This window comes from Salvelinus sp. IW2-2015, linkage group LG20 (genome assembly GCF_002910315.2).
Source record: "Salvelinus sp. IW2-2015 linkage group LG20, ASM291031v2, whole genome shotgun sequence".
Lineage (NCBI taxonomy): Eukaryota > Metazoa > Chordata > Actinopteri > Salmoniformes > Salmonidae > Salvelinus > Salvelinus sp. IW2-2015.
This window is the reverse complement of record NC_036860.1, coordinates 11,605,882-11,630,170: the sequence shown is the minus strand read 5'-3', so window position 1 is coordinate 11,630,170 and position 24,289 is coordinate 11,605,882. Positions and strand designations below refer to the sequence as shown.

The window sequence follows — 24,289 nt, the reverse complement described above, 5'->3', positions numbered from 1 at the left end:
GCGCCGCATCCTCTGCTGCCAGACTGCTGAGGGGACTTCCATTGAGGTGACAACACTGTTATCACGATATCTCACAGACTATTACGCCTTCAAATGAAGTATCTTCATTTCAATGAATTGATTAGAGAACTACATTATTGCAAACACATGAACGTCAAGTCAATGTCACGTTGTACTTCTGCTGTTAACAGCAGCCTAAGGTGCCTACAACTCTATCGAAGACGGCGAAGTTTCAGAACAAACGCCAGAAGAAATCTTCCAAGCCTCGTAAAGGAAAGAAATTCAATAATTCAGTGGCACCCCTGCACGGTAATTTTTCCAAACATAACAAATGCTCACTTTGCAGGTTACCTTAAAAAAAATTGTGGAAATCAGCTAAAACCATTGTGGGGAATTGTGTTAATCTGTGTACCATTTAAATACAGGTGACAGCAGCTATTACAGGCCTGTCAGAGTACTGATCTCTTGTTGATCTGTAGTTTCAGCTGCTGCAGAGAAACCCAAGAAAGCCTCGTTTGGCTCCCGCTTGTCCGCTGCCTTCGTCGGGTTCTTTTTTGGATGCTGTGGTATCAAGAAGAAGATCAGACAGTAGAGAATCATATCAGCCACAAAGGTTAACACCAGACATATTTCAACGCTGGGTTTAAATAGTAAAACCCACATGAATAAATAAACAAACATAATTGCAGTCAAGTTCAACCATACCACAGCTTTTCCTTTATTGATCGTCTCCCGACAAAGTCCACCACATCTACATCAGATCTTTCACAAACAAGCAACAAACAGGAAACAATTATTTAAATGTATCCCTAATTAATTATCTGATTAATTTAATCAAAAATCATTACATCAAAAGCATTACAACTATTTTTTTTTTCCAACTCTGTAGTAGCACACAAAGACCACATAATTCTTACACAATGTCTATATAATTGGTAGTTTTGTCCCGTTATCCCAGTTTTTCTTTATAATTGTTGGTCACACTTTATTTGTATAGTCCCATATAGATGAACTACAGATGGTTATAGTATCAACTAAGTAGCTGTTGATAAGCACATGTCTGCTAAGGTTACAGTTAGGGTTAGGTTTAGAATAAGGGTTAAGATTAGGGTTAATGTTAGGGTTAGTTGAAATGTTGTTGACAGTTACTGAACACCTACTGACCATCTACAACCCATCAACTTCGGACTATCCAAACAAAGTTTCACCTAAATGTTTCGCCCCAGAAAGGTTTGCAACAGTAAAACAGCAAGACAAAGAAAATGTTTCCTGATTCAGAAAACAATACCGTACCTCACATAATGAAAGCCGAAGATGTCAGTTATTTTGAAACACACACACTTTAAATGCATTAATACATATAGACATATGCTATTTTAATAATAGGTACAATATATTATCTAAGTTTATAACATAGTAATATCTGGTTAATAATAATGTATTAAAAATGTTATTTCATACATATATAATTACACATTTGTTATGTATGCCACAAAATAAAAATGTCATTTTTTTTTTCTCATAATATCTGTAGTATATGCATTACCAGTCAAATGTTTGGACACGCCTACTCATTCAAGGGTTTTTCTTTATTTTTTACTATTTTCTACATTGTAGAGTAATAATGAAGACATCAAAACTATGAAATAACACAATCATGTAGTAACCAAAATCAAAATATATTTTATATTTGAGATTCTTCAAAGTAGCCACCCTTTGCCTTGATGACAGCTTTGCACACTTTTGGCATTCTCTCAACCAGCTTCATGAGGTAGTCACCTGGAATACATTTCATATAACAGGTGTGCTTTGTTAAAAGTTACTTTGTGGAATTTCTTTCCTTCTTAATGTGTTTGAGCCAATCAGTTGTGTTGTGACAAGGTAGGTGTGGCATACAGAAGATAGCCCTATTTGGTAAAAGACCAAGTCCATATAGCATATAGCAAGAACAGCTCAAATTACTTTAAGACATGAAGGTCAGTCAATCCGGAACATTTCAAGAACTCTGAAACTTTCTTCAAAGTGCAGTCGCAAAAACCATCAAGCGTTATGATGAAACTTGCTCTCATGAGGACCGCCACAGGAACGGAAGACCCAGAGTTACCTCTGCTGCAAAGGATACGTTTATTACAGTTACCAGCCTCAGAAATTGCAGCCCAAATAAATACTTCACAGAGTTCAAGTAACAGACGCATCTTAACATCAACTGTTTAGAGGAGACTGCTTGAATCAGGACTTCATGGTCAAATTGCTGCAAAGAAACCACTACTAAAGGACACCAATAATAAGAAGGGACTTGCTTTGGCCAAGTAACACAAACAATGGACATTAGACCGGTGGAAATCTGTCCTTTGGTCTGATGAGTCCAAATTTGAGATTTTTGGTTCCAACCGTCATGTATTTGTGAGACGACGAGTAGGTGAACGGATGATCTCCACATGTGTGGTTCCCATGAAGCATGGAGGAGGAGGTGTGATGGTGTGGGAGTGCTTGCTAGTGACACTGTCAGTTATTTAGAATTCAAGGCACACTTAACCAGCATGGCTACCACAACATTCTGCAGCAATACTCCATTCCACCTGGTTTGCGCTTAGTGGGACTATAATTTGTTTTTCAACAAGACAATGACCCAACACACCTCCAGGCTGTGTAAGGGTTATTTGACCAAAAAGGAGAGTGATGGAGTGCTGCATCAGATGACCTGGCCTCCATAATCACCCGACCTCAACCCAAGTGAGATGGTTTGGGATTAGTTGGACTGCAGAGTGAAGGAGAAGCAGCCACAAGTGCTCAGCATATGTGGGAACTCCTTCAAGACTGTTGGAAAAGCATTCCAGGTGACTATCTCACGAAGCTGGTTGAGAGAATGCCAAGAGTGTGCAAAGCTGTCATCAAGGCAAAGGGTGGCTACTTTGAAGAATCTCAAATATAAAATATATTTGTTTAACACTTTTTTGGTTACTACATGATTCCATGTGTTATTTCATAGTGTTGATGTCTTCGCTATTATTCCACAATGTAGAAAATAGTAAAAATAAAGAAAAACGCTTGAATGAGTAGGTGTGTCCAAACTTTGGACTGGTACTGTATATATACTTAAAAATCTCAAACATATATATTTTTTTATGTATATACAATTCTTGCGCATGTTTTGCCTTGAAAAAAACACTCAGTCACACATACATGGATCATTACGAACATTTGGAAAGAAATCACTAAGGTCTTCAGCTGTTGGCATGAAAGAAGAGATAACAAGCACTGGTCTGTCTGAAATCAACTGCTGGTATTCTAGTGCTAAGTCAAATGAGAGATCCCACCCCTCTGACTTTCTCCTCCAATAGGTTTTGAGAAGGTGAGGAGAGAGGACAGGAGTATACAATTGACATTCTCACTTTGATTTTAAGGACATACTCTATGTCAGTTACTAGTGTCAAGCCAGTGTTGGTCACATTTTGGTTGGCTGTCAACGTTGGTGCATGGGGGTTGGTTATTGGCAGAAAAGGACTTGGCTTTTAAGTTGGTTATGTACGTTGGTCTTCTTTATTGGTGCTTACATCATTATAGAATTTGGTTACACACCTGTAACAGCTCAATATGTGTAATTTTGGCTTGTCTATAGTTGTGCTTTACTGTTAGTTGTTCGGTTCCTGTATGTCATACCCTGTCCTTTGGCCTGTATGATGGGATAACCTTTCAGATTTAGCACTGTTAACAGTAGGTTTGGCTTGGGTGTTAACTTGGCATAGATAGGCAGAAAACATTAATCAATGCAGTCCTCCATGACCAATAGTAGACACCAAACAAAGAAAGCTAAACTGTCAGAAAAGATATGGCAAGCAGGTCCTAGGTCATTGTGCAATGACCGGGCCACAGTGTTGAGGCCCACAAAACACAGTGGTGTTACGTAGGACTTGTGTTGTTCAGGTCTCATCACCTATATCATCAGGCGACTATCTAGTCCCTTTATGTTTTCCAGAAAGTAGTTATGCACATCAATTGTATTCCTAAGGTTCCTTCTTTAATTTGTGTTGATATATTGTGGGAGTATAGGTGTGTATGAGCTCCAAGACTGCATCCCGATTCTCCACCTCTCTCCCAAAGTGAGCACTTGCGCACTCCCCATCAAGGGTTGGTGGAAACCCCTTCCAGCCAATGCTTACACCAATCCCATTTTATCCATGATGGGGAGTATGCAAGTGCACACTTTGGGAGAAGGGTGGACAATTGGGACACACACAAGTGAATTAAGGCTGCAGAAAATAACCCCACTTCTGGTTAGAACTCTGTCTGATCCCATGGAGGTGGCCAACCAAAACTGCACCCCCCCAAAATGTTGTAGCACTCACTCACACACACAGTGATTGCCAACCCTTGATCCTGTTCCACCCCGTTAGCCACCCAAAGTCCCTGTCAGGTATTCAAGTCTCAGATCTGTTAGTGCCATATTGCCAACTCCTACAGTGCCTTCAGAAAGTATTCATAGCACTCGATTTATTCCACATTTCGTTGTGTTACAGCCTGAATTCAAAATGGATTAAATAATGTACCTTATAATGACAACGTTAAAACATGTTTTTTAAAAGTTTAGGAAATGTATTGAAAATTAAATACAGAAATATCTCATTTACCTAAGTACTTACTCCCCTGAGTCAATACATGTTAGATCCTTTGGCAGCGATTACAGCTATGAGTCTTTAAGAGCTTTGCACACCTTAAATTGTACAATATTTGCACATTATTCTTTTTTAAATTCTTCAAGCTCTGTCCAGTTGGTTGTTGATCATTGCTAGACAGCCTTCAAGTCTTGTCATAGATTTTCAAGTTGATTTAAGTCAAAATTGTAACTAGGCCATTAAGGAACATTCAATGCCGTCTTGGTAAGCAACACCAGTGTATATTTGCCCTCGTAACTTTCCTGCTGAAAGGTGAATTTGTCTCCCAGTGTATGTTGGAAAGCAGACTGAACCAGGTTTTCCTCTAATATTTTGCCTGTGCTTAGCTCTATTCCATTTATTTTTATAAAAAAATAAAGAAAATCCCAAGTCCTTGCCGATGAGAAGCATACCCATAACATGTTGCAGACACCACCATGCTTGAAAATATGAATAATGTGGTGGTCAGTGCTATTTTGTGTTGGATTTACCCCAAACATAACACTTTCTATTCAGGACATAAAGTTAATTTCTTTGTCACATTTTTTGCAGGTTTTACTTTAGTGCCTTATTGCAAACAGGAATATTTTAATTCTATACAGGCCTCCTTTTCACTCTATCATTTAGGTTAGTATTATAGAGTGACTACAATGTTGTTGATCCATTCTCAGTTCTCCCCTATCACTGCCATTAAACTCTAACTGTTTTAAAGTCACCATTGGCCTCGTGGTGAAATCTGAGTGGATTCCTTGAGTTAGGAAGATGCCTGTGTCTTTGAAGTGACTGGGTGTATTGATACAACATGCAAAGTCTAATCAATAACTTCCCCATGCTCAAACTAAGCAAATGTTTACTCCTGAACTTATTTAGGCTTGCCATTAAAAAAAAATGGTTGAATACATGTTGACTCAAGACATTTCAGCTTTAATTATTATTATTTTTTTTAAATATGTAAACATTTCTAAAAACATAATTCTACTTTGACATTATGGGCTATTGTGTGTCGGCCAGTGACACAATCTCAATTTAATCAATTTGAAATTTAGGCTGTAACACAACAAAATGTGGAAAAAGWCAAAGGGTTTGAATAGTTTCTGAAGGCTCTGTATTTCATTATCACACCTAACACAAACAGATCTGGGACTGGCTACTTTTAAAGCCACCCCATGTCCCATAAACCACAAACCACCCCTAATGCTGAATACCCCTCCCTGGGCCTTCTACTCCCTTGGCCCTCTGGCTCAGTACTCCTGGCCCTGGTAGCCAGTGGAGCCGTCAAAGGCTAGCTCTGTGCTGGCCGCGGGGTCAGTGTCGGCGGTGTAGCCCGTGTAGTCAGTGCCCATGGGGGCCGCAGCGTTGGGGTCGGCGGTAGGGTCAACATACTCCTGGGAGAAGAGGGMCGAGTCAGCCCCCAGCTTGTACTTCTGAAAGCCCAGGAAGGCCTGCACCGCCTTCAGAGCAGAGAGGGTGTTATGGGGCGGGCAAGCAATTGAAAAGGGAATGGGCAATAGTATAGAGGCGATAGCAAAATAATGTATGCGTGGAGAAGGGAAGAGGGAGCACAGACCATAGGGGGCAGCGAGCGATTGGAAAGGGGATGGGAAACAACATGAAAGCAAAAGCAAAACAATATGTGGGTAGGTGGGATAAACAGGAAAGGTGGAGACATGGGGATGTGTGGGTGGGATTTGAATATGACAGATGGGCAGAATGAGATGACACGATAGACTCAACCAATGATAGTTGGGGAGGGGGGTATGTCAGGTAGCATGCCATTGATTAAAAAGGTATGAAGTAAGATTAGGAGGATGAATGGTAGTTAGATGATAAGAATGGTGGGATAACGAGAGAGAAAAAGAAATGGAGGAAGGAAGGAAGGAAGGAAGAGAGAAAATGTTAGAGCGGGAGGATTATTCCGTTAGTCGGCTTTAAGTGGGGAGTGTCAAAACAGATTACAGTCAGTGGTCTTGGAATGAAGTGTGTAACCTTTCACCTGATCAGGCACCGTCTTTGTTTTCTCTTTTCAACACAAACATTCACAAATTATCCCAGTGTCATATACAAAGCAAAAATACCCAAACAAAATTTAAAAAATCTGATTTGAATCCTAACTCATAATACAAAATAACAGACGAAGAGTCACAGTGGTTGCAGCCAGCTAGACCAGGTAACACTAAAGGCACGTCATTAAGCTGTAGTAGTTAGCTACAGCTGTGGCATGTGTGTATGGGGGAGCATAAGGCTAGATTAGGGAGAGGAGGTGAACAGAGTTCATAGCTAGGCTTTTCCTTCACAGATTTGCAGTTTTGGCATTGAAATACAATGTGAAAAATTAACAATACAATTACTACATATCTAAGAAACAATCTAACAAGGTCTGGGGTCAAACTGGTATGAACTCTAAGTATTTGTCACTTTCTAATAATTTCCTGAATTGACCCCAAACATGCAAAGTGGCTACAACAGAAAATGTTCAATCTAATTTGAATGGTACCATGAAATCAAATGATTTTACCAAAAAGTTCTTAACAAAATAATACTTTCCATAAAAATAAATTGAGACAACCAGCAAAGGTAAACATAGATAAAATGGTGGATTACTATGCCAGGCAATGAGAACCTGATATGCCAACAGTACCACTGTTTTAACACCACAAAGACACTCATTTCCGGCAATGGTTTAATATCAAGCCACTTTGGAAGTGCAATCTGAATCCAGCAAGCATGTCCTAGCTGTAAACACTAGCCAATCATAGTAAACAAATACAAGGTACTCCTTCACTGTGTTTGGCCATCTAAGGAGGACATCGTTCAGACAGCCTGGAAGGGAAGTTGGTGTGAGGGGAAATAATGTTAAGGATGAGGGTCAGGATATCTATCATTAGGCTAGTGGTGGTGTGGGCTGTGGAATGAACAGCTTGTTGTACTCTTCTTCGAACGACACTCTCTTTATCCTCTCCAGCGACAGCAGTGTCAGAGCACCCTAGAGAGAGACAGACAGGTATGTCAGGGACTGGGTCAGTGGACAGTTATGGTAGAAAGGGTGGTGAGGATGACCCCAATATTCACCAGATACAATCCTTCCATAAAGTAACATTTTATAACAAAAACATTAAGCTTTTTCTAAAAAGACAGAAGCAAAGATTCAATTGGCAAAGAGGGAGAAACTTTGTCCAGATCTAGCTAAAACAGAGATTAGGTGTTATTGTAGACAACAATATAGCATAGACAAAGATTAAAATGGAGAAAAAGATGAATCGAAACAGACCCAAAAGGAGAAGATAAAATAAGGAGAGAACGTTTAGATCCAGGTTACAAAACTGCAGAAAAACAGAAGACAGTAGACACTTCTAAAGATGAAGAAAAGCAGTGTTAAACAGAGGTAAGTTAAGACTGACAAAGAGGGGCAGAATGTTAGGACCAAGCTTCAGACAGAGCAGAATTAGAGCCTGATGAAGAAGGCAGAGTTGTTATGTAACCAATTTATTTGAAGGGGCACTGATGGAAAAATGTGATATGAATACATTTTGTGTAATATACATCATCTTTTCTATATTGTAGACGCACAAATGGCCATTACGCCAGGCAGGAAGGTTAATGAAATGGTGGGCTGTTGTACTGTACGTACCCAGGTGAAGATGGAGAAGAAGGCGAAGGTAATGGCGGCTCGGGCTGCGTCCGCGCCCTCCCTCAAAGGGTTGTCCTCCTCCTTGGCAACCTGCCACTGGTTGGCCAGGAAACAGAACCCCACAAACCAGACAAATGACCAGAATGCTACAGGAAGGATGGGGGGAGAGAGAGAGAGAGAGAGAGAGAGAGAGAAAGAGAAGAAAAAAAGGGAGAATTACAAAACAGAAACCATTAATACTATGGGTGGTAAAACTAAAGAAAACAAATCTGCTCTTAAAATGTAACATACTCAGTAATACCAGATTACAAATGTCATGCCAATAACAGACTGGTCATGCGACAAAATAAAACATTAGATCAACTACTGATACACAACATATTTTGCAACCATTTTACAAGCCTCACAGTAATCAAAACCGAGCCTCTAAGTTCATAACGAGTATGTTAGGGTATATCAGTCACACCACAACTAACCAGAGGGGGGCACCTGTGCACATTCAAAATGGCACCTACAGTCCTCAAGTCTGCCAATGCCCTAGAGCGGTGATTCAAATTCCAGGGCTCTGTTCCAATACTATTAATATGCATCCTTCCTTAATCCTTTCCTTGAAGTAATCACCAACCTGATATAATATACATTTGTGAGAGCAATGCAGTGAAGAGCTTGCTTCTACGCCAATCCAGTCACGTCGGAGTGATTGCATCAAGGAAAGGAGGGATTATACATACAGGGCCCAGCACACCTAATGGCTATTGAAGAAACAAGACCTTTATCAATGTCCATGTATTGATCAGTGTTTCCTAAGAGTTTAGAAAGGCTAAAGACAAAGGCCACATCCCCCTCCCCACCCCTGAACTGAATCTCCACAGAGCCCCCAGAAAAACAACGTGCCTCCAAACACACACCAAACTCTTATCATGACCAACTTCAACTAAAACAACCCGTCTTTGCTGTTAACGAACACACAATAACCTCCACCATCCCCCAGTCAAAGATAGTGTAGACCCACACCAACAACCCAAAACGACATCATTCCTGTGTGGGGTGAAGTTGTCCCTAGATACTGATCTGTGTTCAGTTTTGCATTTACCATAGTAATGGTTAAGGTTAGGCTTGGGGGAGGAGAAGCTGTTCATAGATCGGTGCCTAGGGGAAACTACACCCCAGATCTTACCAGACACTCCGATGTCAGCAAGCACAGCCTTCTTGCGGTCCTTGACGCTGCTGATCTGGGGGAAGTAGACATCCAGGGCCAGGAAGGCAGCACAACTTAGGAAAGCTAGGGTGCCCATCCCCACGGCGTAGTTACAGGCATTCTGGTTCCTGTTGAAGATGCAGAACTCCTCAATCTCGTCAGGCCGGTTCACATAGCCCTCGTTGGCTATACAGCCAAAGATCACGATGGAGAAGAGCTGGGGGAAGATGAGTGGAAGGGAAGATAGAAAGGGTGAGAGAAAGAAGTGGATTGAGGAGAGTAGAGTAGGGAGAAAAGGAGAAATGCAAAATCAGTAGATCCAGTATTAAATTCATGTTTTTCCTCAAATCTACACACAATACCCCAAAATGACAAAGTAAAAAAAGTATTTTTTTTCTTCAATATCTAATTTACATAAGTATTCAGACCCTTTACTCGGTACGTTGTTGAAGCACCTTTGGCAGCGATTACAGCCCCGAGTCTTCTTGGGTATGACACTACAAGCTTGGCACACCTGTATTTGGGGACTTTCTCCTATTCTTCTCTGTAGATCCCCTCAAGCTCTGTCAGGTTGGGAGCGTCGCTGCACAGCTATTCACAGGTTTCTCCAGAGATGTTTGAGCTCTGGCTGGGCCACTCAAGGACATTGAGACTTTTCCCAAAGCCAATCCTGCGTTGACGTCCTGTTGGAAGGTGAACCTTCGTCCCAGTCTGAGGTCCTGAGSGCTCTGGAGCAGGTTTCCATCAAGGATCTCTGTACTTTGCTCCGTTCATCTTTCCCTTGATCCTGACTAGTCTCCCAGTCCCTTCCGCTGCAAAACATCACCACAGCAGGATGCTGTCACCACCATGCTTCACTGTAGGGATGGTGCAAGGTTTCCTCCAGACGTGACACTTGGCATTCAAACCAAAGAGTTTAATCTTGGTTTCAGACCAGAGAATCTTGTTTTTCATGGTCAGAGTCCAAGCTTGCGGTCATGTGCTTTTTACTGAAGAGTGGCTTTTGTCTGGCCCCTCTACCATAAAGGCCTGATTGTTAGAGTGCTGCAGAGATGGGAGAACCTTCCAGAAGGACAACCATCTCCACAGAGGAACTCTGGAGCTCTGTCAGAGGGACCATCGGATTCTTGGTCACCTCCCTGACCAAGGCCCTTTTCCCCCAATTGCTCAATTTGGCCGTGCAGCCAGCTCTAGGAAGAGTCTAGGTGATTCCAAACTTCTTCCATTTAAGAATGATGGAGGCCACTGTGTTCTTGGAGACCTTCAATGCTGCAGCTATTTTTGGTACCYTTCCCCAGATCTGTGCCTTGACACAATCCTGTCTTGGAGCTCAACGAACAATTCCTTCGACCTCATGCTTTGGTTTGGCTCTGACATGCACTGTCAACTGTGGGACCTTATATAGACAGGTGTGTGCCTTTCCAAATCATGTCCAATCAATTGAATTTACCACAGGTGTACTCCAATCAAGATGTAGAAACATATCAAGGATTATCAATGGAAACAGGATGCACCGGAGTTCAATTGAGTCTCATAGCAAAGGGTCTGAATACTTATGCAAATAAGGTATTTCTGTTTTCGCTTTGTCATTGTAGGGTATTGTGTGTAGATTAAATAAATGTTTTTCTTCATCAATCAAGGCTGTAACGTAACAAAATGTCGAACAACTCTATGGGGTCACTCTATGGGGTCTGAATACTTTCAGAATGCACTGTAGTCATGTATGGCGTAATGCAGAGAAGACGCAACATGATCATATCGTCGCACCACCCACCTCAATTAGGCTGACACTTTGGGGTAAGGTGAATCCAAAACCTACACATCCACAGTCACATTTGTACCCAGTTGTCTACATGCAGATACATGTATGACAGGACCTGATCTGACATGAGTGTAGATGAAGGCAGATCCTAGTGGCACAATGTGAAACAGTAAGCAAAGTCAAAACTGGCCCCTCTTGCACCAATGCCAGTAACTAAATCATAAAACCATCTAGCATTATAGCAGCATTAAAAACCTCCACTCATTTAATTCACATACATTAGACTCATATACTGGAGTACGTCCCAACTGCTTTAATCCAGGTTCAGGTCAGGGTTGATGTTTGTTTTGTTGATGATGAGCTGGAATGATATTAGGGGGCTTGTGTATACTACTGCATCTATTACGCTCAGGCACGTGCACAGATAGGAGTCAACCTGTGTCCAGCATATGCCCCTTTGAACTCCCACTCGCCAAGTGCCCTTTTGCGTGGTGGTATAATTATTATGTTATGTATAAGGTTTTGTCGTTGTTGTTCTGAACCCATTGCCCACAAGTCGTTGTGAGGTTGTCAAGTGCGCCACCTCCAAACCCGTCCGGTCTGCCCTGTACTGAGGTTGTGTGTGTGTGTGTATGTATATATATATATATAAAAAAGTAAGTTCCCCATCCAGCACTAGGCATGTTAGCATGGGGGCCGTCCTGGCAAAGCCCAGCGGTTTTAACTAGGGATGCACGATATAGCGGTAAGTATATCGGGAAAAAAACAAARATAAAAATAATTGGCCGATATTAGCTAAAAATGCCAACATCGGCCTGCAAAACCGATGTCAAAGCTGACGTGCATACCTATATAAACGTAGATAGATGAAAAATACAGCGCTACACAGCATTCATAACCTAGCCCACAATGTCTGCTGTGTGGATCTATTTTGAAGTTTCTAAACCAGATAACATATGCAACGTTTGTGCTGCTATTATTTCCCGAGGGGAGAGAGAAATCTTATACCACATATCTCATACCACAAACCTAATTACTMATTTGAAAWTGCATCACCCCCAGACGTTCAGCGACTGCTTAGAACAAAAGCAGAAACAAATTAAGTGCACACTTCCAACAACTAAACAAGTTCAAGTCGAGCAGTCATTTGAAAGAGTAAGAAAATTTCAGCGTGGCAACTCAAATGACAAGATAATGGAATTCATTGCCCTTGACCCGCCTTTCTTAAAAGTATGGGTAGCGACCCAACGTGGGTCGCGGACCTGTTAATGGTGGGTTGCGACGTGTCAGTCTACATCTTTAATTGTTTCATTAATTACTGGAATTGATTTGGCCATGTGCATCTGCGCTCTCTGTTCAGTGCGCTTTCTGCTTAAGCAGTGGCCTCTGCTCAGTTTGGCAGCTGCGCGAGTTTGAGGGAGATGCCCGTGTGCTTCGCGGTTTACCGGATCTTTTTTATGCCGTCTTCTTGAAGATTACCCCACAACACACACGATGTAGCACTGTCGTTCAGGCAGCAGATGTGCTGTCAGCCACTGACTTGTCATTCCCACTCGCCATCACTCACCGCTAGCATCAAATGTACTCATGCTAGCCACAAGTTCTGACTGAGCTCAATTGTCTTGAAACGCATATACAGCGATTAGTTTCTCTCTCTTTTATACACACTTATAACGAGGAGCGCCCACAATGTGTATAGAAGTGCTTATTAATGAGACTCGCATAATGAACAAATTAATCAAACGACACGTCCTGACCAAACATCCACAAGAAGTTCTTTCAGAACAGAGCAGAATGAGTGAGGAAACAGTACTTCGACAGTGGAAAAGTAAGTCAGCTAGCATTGTTGTCATTTTATAACAGGTGATGATAAGCCGTAATAAGGGAGTACTAACTAACTCTAATAGTAGTATATGTGAGTTTCTCTTTCAAACAATCCCCTGGCCTTGTACACAGCTAATAGCTAACATTCGCCAAAGCAAGCTAGCTACTTACTTAGTGCAACCCTAAGTAACAGTACAGCTGAAGATGAAAAATTCAGGCCTACTGTACATTTTACTGTAGAAATGATTGTTGAAAACTAGTCTAGGTTGGAACTGTTGCTGTTAAAATACAATAATAATTGTTATTCTTAACTGGAATAAACTGATTGATGCAAGATGCTTTTTGAGGCAAACACTCACACAGTTCTGGGTTGCTCATCTACAGCAGGAAGCGGCCCCCTGCCTGACTGAGAAAGCAGTAGATGTTCTGATGACATACTTAAAGAACAAGTACAGAAACGGTCACATTGCCGAGTATGACCTCACTGTTGCACTGTCAAACTGAGCCCAGAATAGACATGCTTGTTGAAAACTTCAACCAGCCACACACACACACACACACACACACCTCTCATTAGGACTGTGTGTTTATTTTCTGGTCTACAGATGTGATCAATCAGTTTATTCAGTTCAGAATAAAAAAATATTGTATTTTAACAGCAACAGTTCCAACCTAGACAGATATGTAAGAGTGTTTTTAAAATGGGGGAAAATAAACATGAATACATATTTATATGGAGATTTAATTTGATTGTTTTGTTTTTGTCTATATTGCATTTGTTTTAGGCATAAGGGCAATGAAATTAGAGGTCGACCGATTATGATTTTTCAACGCCGATACCGCTTATTGGAGGACCAAAAAAAGCCGATGCCGTTTAATTTATTTGTAATAATGACAATTACAACAATACTGAATGAACACCTATTTTAACTTAATATAATACATCAATAAAATCAATTTAGCCTCAAATAAATAATGAAACATGTTCAATTTGGTCTAAATCATGCAAAAACAAAGTGTTGGAGAAGAATGTAAAAGTGCAATATGTGCCATGTAAGAAAGCTAACGTTTAAGTTCCTTGCTCAGAACATGAGAACATATGAAAGCTGGTGGTTCCTTTTAACATGAGTCTTCAATATTCCCAGGTAAGAAGTTTTAGGTTGCAGTTATTATAGGACTATTTCTCTCTATACGATTTGTATTTCATATACCTTTGACTATTGTCTGACAGCACAGTGGGTCGKCGAGGATTTCGTACTGAGGAAAGCCCGTATTGCATGCTCAAGAATGTGCTAGTTTTCATACCGCTGCTGCCATTTCAAATGGTATTTGAGAACATGCACACACTCCAAGCTCCATTCGAACAATTGACTCGAGAAATAAGCTCATCAACTGCATCTGCAGCAGATGTGATACCCTCTCACGGCATCGAAACGCTACCCCCCTAAAACTTGCGAAAGTACTCTACTAGAGGCTGTGAACAAGCGATTCGGTGGCGTTCTGAGCCTCTTTACGGTGTCTCCACCATGCTCGATGGTAGGTACAAGGACCGCTACTTCGATGCAGACAAGTAACAGGGTTTACGTGAAATGTTACAGACACATCTGGACAAGATGGAAACGGACACAGTGACAGTACGCACCGAGGAAGAGGACCCACGACAGAAGAGGCCACGGACAGACAGAGCTGAAACTTCACTGCTTGACATGTATGATGAAATCCTGGTTGAGAATGAAACAACTGAACAACGAAACAGCACAGCAAGTAAGTGAAAGAGATAATCAAAACCTGTGTTTCACTGGTAATGGGGACATACGTAAATGCCAACAAAATAACTTTTGTCTGTGTGTGTGTGTGTGTGTCTTTCAACTATTAAACTGTACTAGAATGCTTAAAAGGCCGCTACAATTTTAAACATCTGTATCGGGATTTTTTGGGTAAGGAAAAAATCAGATATCGGTGAAAAATGTCATATCGGTGCATCCCTAGTTTTAACAGCTGGCCTCTTCAGACAGCACTGTGTGTGTGTGTGTGTGTGTGTAAGACAGAGAGCATGCACGAGGGGGTGGGGTGGTATGACAGAGCATCTCTGACGTAATACTGTGTGTGTTGGTGAGCCGCGAGTGAGAATGCAAGTGTGTGTGTTTGATCAGAAAATACACACTGTAGTGCCTTTGCCAAATTACAATCTATTTTGTAGAGTTTTTCCATTTGCTGTGAATCAATTCCCTATACACGGTGTGAGTGTGTGTGATGGTCACCCAGCCATCTGTCAAGTGAAGCGTGGGAATCTGATGGATCGTGGCTGGTAAGCATCCAGATGAGTGGATAAAAACACCATATGTACGAGAGGAAGGAGAGAGAGAGGAAAGAGAGAGCGAGAGAGCGAGCGCGAGAGAGAGAAAAAGAAAGCTAGAGTGTAATGGCCTTTAGCCTGCTTTCAATGTGCATCTTTCCCATTGAACCATCATTAGCTGTGCTGAAGCTGGCCCACCCTGGTTGCCAGGAACTCCCCCAACACCTCAGGCTCATAACCAACTGAGTGCTGTACGCTCACTGCTCTTTGACTAAACTGATACTCATTCAATGTGAATATGCTACCTTCGAAACATACACAATATAGTGTGTATACAGACAATGTATATACACAATATGTCGAAGGTACAAGGCGAACTGAAAGCGGAATACTACAAAGACTACTGTATATAACCAGATCCCTTGACAGAAGAGAAAGCAAGGGGGCACTTCATGTTATTACATTCTCAAGGGTACAAGGTGAACTGAAAGCTGAATACTACAAAGACGATATAACCAGATCCTTTGACAGAAGCGGTATTACATTCTCAATACTTTCAGTGCTCACATGCTTGTTAGCATCTCTTCACAATGCCTAGTTTCAACTGTCCAGTATTTATATGAAGATTGTATCGTTGCCTCCTTTCTTCCATGTTCTGAACATTTAAAAAAAAAAATAAGAGTACGGCACCTTGGCTGCTATTTTGGGCTCCCGAGTGGCACAGCAGTCTAAGGCGCTGCATCTCAGTGCAAGAGGCATCACTACAGACCCTGGTTCGAGTCCAGGCTGTATCACAGCCAGCCGTGATTGGGAGTCCCATAGGGCGGCGCACAATTGACCCAGCGTCGTCCGGGTTAGGGTTTGGCCGGGGTAGGCCGTCATTGTAAATAAGAATTTGTTCTTAACTGACTTGCCTAGTTAAATAAAAGGTTAAATAAAAAWATATCTGCTCCATAATTTCCTGCTTTATTTGATCGCAATAGTGATAGTTTTCCTTTGCCCTCGTTTCTCATCCCAAACTCCTCTTAACCATGTTTTATTGTACATAATGTAAGCATTTCATTGCACCGTTTACAYTGTAGCCTGTGCGTATGACAAACTTTGATAATGCAAAGAGGACAGCGGCTCTGCTTGTGGACATAATCTTTGGTCAGGATTTCGTGAATCTGTGAATTCCCTACTCTCTAGTTTTGTCTGCTGGTGTGGTCTCCCTTCTGGTCCATTCACCTACTCCGATCTATAATTACCAGGCTAGCAGCACCGCTCTCACTCCTGTCTGGATCACAAGGCCCCAGCACCTCACAGACATATGAAAGCAGGCATTGTGGCTGGCACCACGTGGGATCCTGAGATCATTAGCAGTAGGCCTTGTATGCTCCTGATGGGATTTAGTGTGTGTGTGTGTGTGTATCATGTGATCAAAAAAAAGAATACAACTTTGCTTATGCATGACTTTCTCAAGATGTGCAGCACTGGCTGTCTGTTACAGTTTCACTGCTGCACCACTACAACCTAACAATTAAATACATCCCATACATCCTGTTGGATTACTGTCTGAGTTCCAGGTTGTGCCCATATGTGTGCAGGGTGTCTTTCAGGCAGGCCTACCAGTCAATGCACACMATCACWGCTARAGCCCCTTAGCTTTGCTGCAAGCTACAACAGAGGCCTACAGAGGCCATTCACTCTTGCTGTCATAGCAATACTGTGAGCAGACTGCACTGGATGCCCTCTCTCCTCTCAATTAATCTGCTTGTGCTAGTCTCCTTCAGTCATCAGTGTAGTCTCCTCCATCATGGAGTACCATTGATACAGATGTACACAAAGGAGTCCTTGACAAACAAACATGGACACACACACACACACACACACTATCACACAGACCGCTTGCTGGCCAGGCACCACATTTCTGCCCTCCCCCACAATCATTCCATTTTAATCTCTGCGACCTTGTGTTCACACACACACAGATGGAGAGAGAACGAGCCAGAGAGCGAGCCGGAGCAACCAAGACTGGAAGTCTTTCTCCATCCTAATGCCCACGTAAGTACTACCAGGAAACCAGAAACGCCAACTCCCTACATAGAGATGACTATTTGAATATAGGCCTTCCGTGAGGTTACAGGTTTACACTTGCACGCATAGTTAGCATACAGCTCAACAAAAACAAACACAGGAGGAAAAGGCACATCCATCCTAGACAAACCAACCTTCAAACCCAATGTTTGCTATGGAAATATCAACAGAACAATGTTTTCAACTAGTTACAGTAAAAACCGATTGATACAGCAAGGTTGGTACTTGCAACTTCAAAAACAAAACACTAAAACTAAGCGTTTTTGAACACACCACTACCTACCACAACCATGTCCCTGGAAAGCGAAGCGATGTCCATATTCTCCACTAGTCTTCTCGGTGTAGATTGGCCTCAGCTACTTACATCATAAGCCCTTATAAAATGTCCCAGTCCATCTGCACCTAAAAGGCTGTGGCGAAAACCCTGTGCCCAGTAGAGCGTCTAGATCCAGATGCTGGTTTTGGCAGGACAACTATTATCCAAAAACAAGTGTGAAAACCACACTCAAATGACACCGCCATTGTCGTTTTGGGAAACTGTATTAGAGCTCTGCGCCAACGAGCCACACACACACACACACAGACTCCGAGGTCCTCTCCACATCGCAGCGACTCATCATCATCACACAAAGCACAAGGAGAGAGGGAAGGAAACGAGACGGCTAGTCGAGAATGTAGTGCTCGTAAGAGAAGAGAAAGATAGCATTGGTATTGTGGTGGTGAAGTGTAGCTTTAGAATGATATTTAGCTGCTGTACCATARTGTGTATGTACACTCATGGCACACACACTTATTCAATTTGAACTGTCAAAAAGAAACAGACCACATTTTATCCAYTTGCTAGCTGAAAAATAACAGAGAGCATCCAAAACATGAACACTAGATCACATTTCACCGGGTTMAAGTCCCAGCAGAGTCTTCCGGCTTATTACCTCAACAGCTGCTGGGAATTAATATATATCCTACCAACACAAGACTAAAATTCACTTCAGACTACTACTCTTCAGACTTCCATTCAAAAATGGACACATTTTATGGTATCCCTGGCGTCTAGTTAATATGTGAAAAAGAAACTCCTGCACTCTGGGGCTCCTGGTAACTCCAACAAGTTTTAAAGAGGGTCAACCAACGTTTCGGATCAATCAGTGTCATGTTGAAATAAAAAATTGGAATCAAATTTATTTGTCATGTTTCGTAAAGAACAGGTGTACACTAACAATGAAAAGCATACTTACGGGTCATTCTCCAACAAAATGAAATAGTGACACATGGTATAAAAATGCACAGTGAATAATGAATAACAATAAAGATTTAAAAAAATAACATGGCTATATAGTAGCAGTACCGAGACGATGTGCAGGGGTACGAGGTAATTGAGGTGGCTAGGTACATATAGGTAGGGGTAAAGTGACTAGGCAACAGGATGGATAATAAACAGTAGCAGCAACGTATGTGGTGAGTGTGAAAGTTGGTGTGTGTGTCAGTGTAAAAGAGTTAGTGCAACAACAACAAAAAAGTGAACGCAGGTAGTCCGGGTAGCCATTTGATTAGCTATTTAGCAGTCTTATGGCTTGGGGGTAGAAGCTGTTCAGGGTCCTGTTGGTTCCAGACTTTGTGCAGTGGTACCRCTTGCCATGTGGCATAAGAAAGAACAGTCTGTGGCTTTCAGCAGGACACACCGTAGCAAAATGTTTTGCAACGAAAAACAAAACAGGTTCCAGGTGGTAACTCCACATTTTCTTTTACAATTCTCCCTACTGAACATGGTTTGGAAAGCAAGAGTCAAAGGACCAGGACTAGCAACATTCTGCAGAGGTAAAAAAGCTCAACATCCAAACCTTGTCACCTTTTAATCTTACATACCAAACAAACAAACATTCCTCTTTGGCTGGAGAACATTTCAAATCTGTCCCAATGTCCCCAGCATTAMTGCCAAACACTGGTGCAAAGCCCGACTGTGGAAATGAACTAATAGTGCTCTGGCTATAGTGACTCAGACATATGAATGAACATGCCAGCCACCCACACAGTCTTGTCTAATACAGTTCCATCAACCATGTTGGATGTGTCATCAGGCCAGTGCAGTAGAGCTCGGCTCTGCTCAGTATTGTGAATAGGGTATAAGTGTCTATTTTTTTGTTTTTTTTAATTGAGCCTCTGTGCCTAATTGGTAAATTAAACACATTGACTAAATAGAGACTACACTCCCTTGATTTACCAAACCTAAACGTCAGTTGCTAATTACAAGGTAACAACATTGACAAAGTAGCAGACATTGCAGCCTTCCAGGACCGGAGATCCACCCAAAGAAAAGACTTCTCTATTTCCAGGTCCCSTTCATCAATTAGCTCAATAAAGCTTGTATTGATCTGGTGACTGAGGCGTTTCCCAATTGAACACCATCATGCATCACCCAATATCACTCGACAGATCCCAGTGACAACATTAACAGGAGTAGCAGAGAAAAAATAACCATGTTATTCAGAGAATGCTTCCATGGAATGAGGAGAGAAAAAAAAAACGGACAACTCATTCCACATTCCCTCATGACCCGCAAGCACAACTATTCTATTTGCTCAGACAAAGGCTTCACACTGAAAAGGCAGCACTTGATCGGACAAGGAAAAGAAAGCTGAACTAAAAGGGGATGATAGGTCATGTGACGTGACAGTTTAGTACATCCTATAATACCCCTAGTTACAAGGTTGCCATGATACAAAGATCCAGCCATTCTGAAGACCGTTCCTATCCCCTTCCTCTGGTGAATAACATACTTGTGTCGTGAGCAAGCCTCCTCTTATTTGTCCCCATTCCTCCCTCCCTCCATCCCTTTCTCATGAGTGTGCTTGCCGGTGACATCTTGCCGGTGGTCTCTGACAGTCGTCATGCCAACGCAGCAGACCTCAATCAGCCAATCAGGATCTGGGKKGGGGGGGGGGGGGGGGGGGGTCAGCAAGTTAATACGAACCTATCATCATCACCACAGCACGGAGGGCTACAATGGCAGACTTTAAAATGGGAGTGGCTGAGCTTACATTCCCTTTCTCGATATACAATGGCAGATTTCTCTCCACCAAGACAAATGTGTTGGTGTCCATCTTTGTTTTGCCTTAGTATTCGTGAAAGCAGGTTCTGATCACACATTTCTGGATCGTAGCTGAATGAGGAATAAAACCGCCATGATCACTAGAGTTCCCATCCCAATCTGCTGAACATCAAATATGCTGCAGTCCTAAATAGTGTTGTACACCTTTTCTCTAATCACTATGCTTGACAGACAGATAGACACACACAGTCTTTGTTACATGTATTTCAATTATTTCTGAGTATTTTGTCATTTGTATTGCACTGGGCTACACTACAATGTATTTTGTAACAAGATACTTCCAAGAGTTGTATTTTCAAAATGCAAAATACTTTTCTACAACGGCTCACCATTTTGTGGTTCTCCTTTCACCCTGCATTGGTATCAGAAGTCTGATGGCACTATGGTATGATAAAAGCATCTGATAAATGAACTAAATATAAATGTACATGTAAAAATGAACAATTGCAAAGYATGCTAGGTGTTATTCTAATGAGCTCCTTCCCCCTCCCCAAAAAGGCTAATAATAATAATACCCAGTGTGCTCTGCAGTTAATTTAGGTATGCTCATTTTCACATATACATTTAGGTAATTTAGCAGACAGACACTCTTATCCAGTGACTTACAGTCCCTGCATTCAACTAATCTAGATAAACAACAAATCACAGTCATAGCAAGTAAAATGTTTCTGTAACCAATACTGAGAATGTTGTTGTTGTTGTTGTTTGGGCCGGCTACTTGCAAATGTATATGCAAAAAAAAAAAAATGCATGTATTTTAATTAAATACATTTCAAACTACAAGCATTTTTTTGTTTATTTGAATACATTGATCTTTATGGTATTTTGTCAATTTTTCTAATCCCTGCACTCACACATATCACAGAGACACACACACTCTTGAAAGATGCTGTATCTTAGGCTTGGCTATTGATTACTACAGTTATTGATTAGGACTATTTGGAAACATCATTCATTATGCAAGTAATTTCTCAGATCTAAATGAAACACCAGAACAAGATCATTTATTATTTTTGTCTCTGGTTAGTTTAGATACAAAATAATAGCCTTCATGTCCATTTACATCTGTTTGCAACATTAAGGGCCTGAGAACCTGCACATTTTTTTTTAAACCTTTATTTATCTAGGCAAGTCAGTTAAGAAAAAAAATCTTATTTTCAATGACAGCCTAGGAACAACTTCCTTGTTCAGGGGCAGAAYGACAGATTTTTACCTTGTCAGCTCGGGGATTCGATCTTGCAACCTTCCGGTTACTAGTCCAACGCTCTAACCACTAGGCTACCTGCCACCCCTGTAATTGAACCTAGCCTATAGCAGACAGGAATCTTTGGCTCCAGTGATTGAACCTGACGTTCCGCAGGCACTGACGAGGCGCCAGCCTCGTGCCGCCTCTGTACCTGAGCTTGTAATCACAGCCTACAAAGCCTTGTCCTTACTAACTCTTTAAATCCTAAGCTTGCTGATCATTGTCTGTGTAAATACTAGCCTACAAAGGCCTTGTCACTACTAATTGTGCACAAAGAGTTCCATAATAACAATAACATTAAAGGGATACTTTGAAATTTTGGCAATGAAGCCCTTTATCTAGTCAGATTAACTTGTGGATACCATTGTTATGTCTCTGTGTCCAGTATGAAGGAAGTTAGAGGTAGTWTTGCGAGCCAATGCTAATTTGCGTTAGCACAATGAGTATATGGATATCTACTAGCATGCTCATTGCCAAAATCCCCAAATCTCCCTTTAACGARAGGAAATCAAGCCCTGGTTATCACATTGATGTGTGTCAGACTGAAAATCATTCCATGCTTGTCTATTGCGTTCTGAGATGGTTCCAAAAATAGCCTGTCTACATTTACACAGACAGACCAATTTTAATATTTTGCCAAGTAATGGTCTTTTGACCAATCAGATCTATACACATCAGCTCTCTTACAAAGCTGATCTGATTGGTCAAAAGACCTGTTAGTGAGAAAAAAAATTTATCAGAATTGAGCTGCCTGTGCAGGTTGGTCTCAGACTAGACGTAACATAGTAAACGAAAATCCGGGCCCCTCAAATTAGTATGATATGTTACATTTGGTATGATTACCAGGGCTCTGGTTTCCTGGTGGCCCGTCAATGCTCCCTTGTATGGCCATAATGCCCCCCCCMAAAAAAACACATGCCTTGTGGCCAAAGTGGCCGTTTTTATTTCACCTTTATTTAACCAGGTAGGCTAGTTGAGAACAAGTTCTCATTTGCAACTGCGACATGGACAAGATAAAGCAAAGCAGTTTGTATGTGTCAACACAGAGTTACACATGGAATAAACAAACACACAATCAATAATACAGTAGAAATCTATAGATCTATAAACAGCATGTGCAAATGAGGTAGGATAAGAGAGGTAAGGCAATAAATAGGCCATGGTGGCAAAGTAATTACAATATAGCAATTAAACACTGGAATGGTAAGGTGTGCAGAAGATGAATGTGCAAGTAGAGATACTGGGGTGCAAAGGAGCAAGATAAATAAATAAATACAGTTTGGGGATGAGGTAGATTGGATGGGCTATTTACAGATGAGCTATGTACAGGTGCAGTGATCTGTGAGCTGCTCTGACAGCTGGTGCTTAAAGCTAGTGAGGGAGGTAAGAGCCTCCAGCTTCAGAGATTTTCGCAGTTCGTCCCAGTCATTGGCAGCAGAGAACTGGAAGGAGAGGCGGCCAAAGGAAGATTTGGATTAGGGGTTGACCAGTGAAATATACCTACTGGAGCGCTACGCGTGGGTGCTGCTATGGTGACCAGTGAGCTGAGATAAGGCGGGGCTTTACCTAGCAGAGACTTGTAGATGACCTGGAGCCAGTGGGTTTGGCGACGAGTACGAAGCGAGGGCCAGCCAACAAGAGCATACAGGTCGCAGAGGTGGGTAGTATATGGGGCTTTGGTGAAAAAGCAGATGGCACTGTGATAGACTGCATCCAATTTGTTGAGTAGGGTGTTGAGGCTATTTTATAAATGACATCAACCGAAGTTGAGGATCGGTAGGATGGTCAGTTTTACGAGGGTATGTTTGGCCATGAGTGAAAGATGCTTTGTTGAGAAATAGGAAGCCGATTCTAGATTTATTTTTGGATTGGAGATGTTTAATGTGAGTCTGGAGGGAGAGTTTACAGTCTAACCAGACACCTAGGTATTTGTAGTTGTCCACATATTCTAAGTCAGAACCGTCCAGAGTAGTGATGCTGGACGGGCGGGCAGCGATCGGTTGAAGAGCATGCATTTAGTTTTACTTGCATTTAAGAGCAGTTGGAGGCCACGGAAGGAGAGTTGTATGGCATTGAGGCTCATCTGGAGGTTAGTTAACACAGTGTCAGAGGTATACAGAATGGTGTGGTCTGCGTAGAGGTGGATCAAACAATCACCCACAGCAAGAGCGACATCATTGATGTATACAGAGAAGAGAGTCAGGCCTGAGAATTGAACCCTGTGGCACCCCATAGAGACTGCCAGAGGTCCGGACAACAGCCCTCCGATTTGACACACTGAACACTATCGGAGAAGTAGTTGGTGAACCAAGCGAGGCAATCATTTTAGAAACCAAGGCTGTTGAGTCTGCCGATAAGAATGTTGTGATTGACAGAGTCGAAAGCCTTAGCCAGTCGATGAATACGGCTGCACAGTATTGTCTCATTCACTCATGCCTCGCTCGGTTATGATAGTTAGCGACTTGAGCGTGGCTGAGGTGCACCCATGACCAGCTCTGAAA

At 41.8% G+C, this 24,289-nt stretch overlaps 1 protein-coding gene across 2 annotated transcripts in view; it reads right to left on the bottom strand.

The window, feature by feature from the left end:
* Positions 1 to 689: 689 nt before the first annotated feature.
* The window catches only part of LOC111980183 (synaptogyrin-1-like), a 32,038-nt gene continuing 8,438 nt past the window's right edge, over positions 690 to 24,289 (bottom strand). The window contains exons 2-4 of one of the 2 annotated variants that reach the window (XM_024010855.3): positions 9,458 to 9,695; positions 8,281 to 8,426; positions 690 to 6,103 (exon numbers count right to left, since the gene is read on the bottom strand). In XM_024010855.3, coding sequence (XP_023866623.1) covers positions 5,894 to 6,103; positions 8,281 to 8,426; positions 9,458 to 9,695 — 594 coding nt within the window. In that variant the 3' untranslated portion in view covers positions 690 to 5,893. Of the gene's footprint in view, positions 7,636 to 8,280; positions 8,427 to 9,457; positions 9,696 to 24,289 lie in introns of both variants that reach the window. The other variant, XM_024010856.2, reaches the window with a different exon arrangement.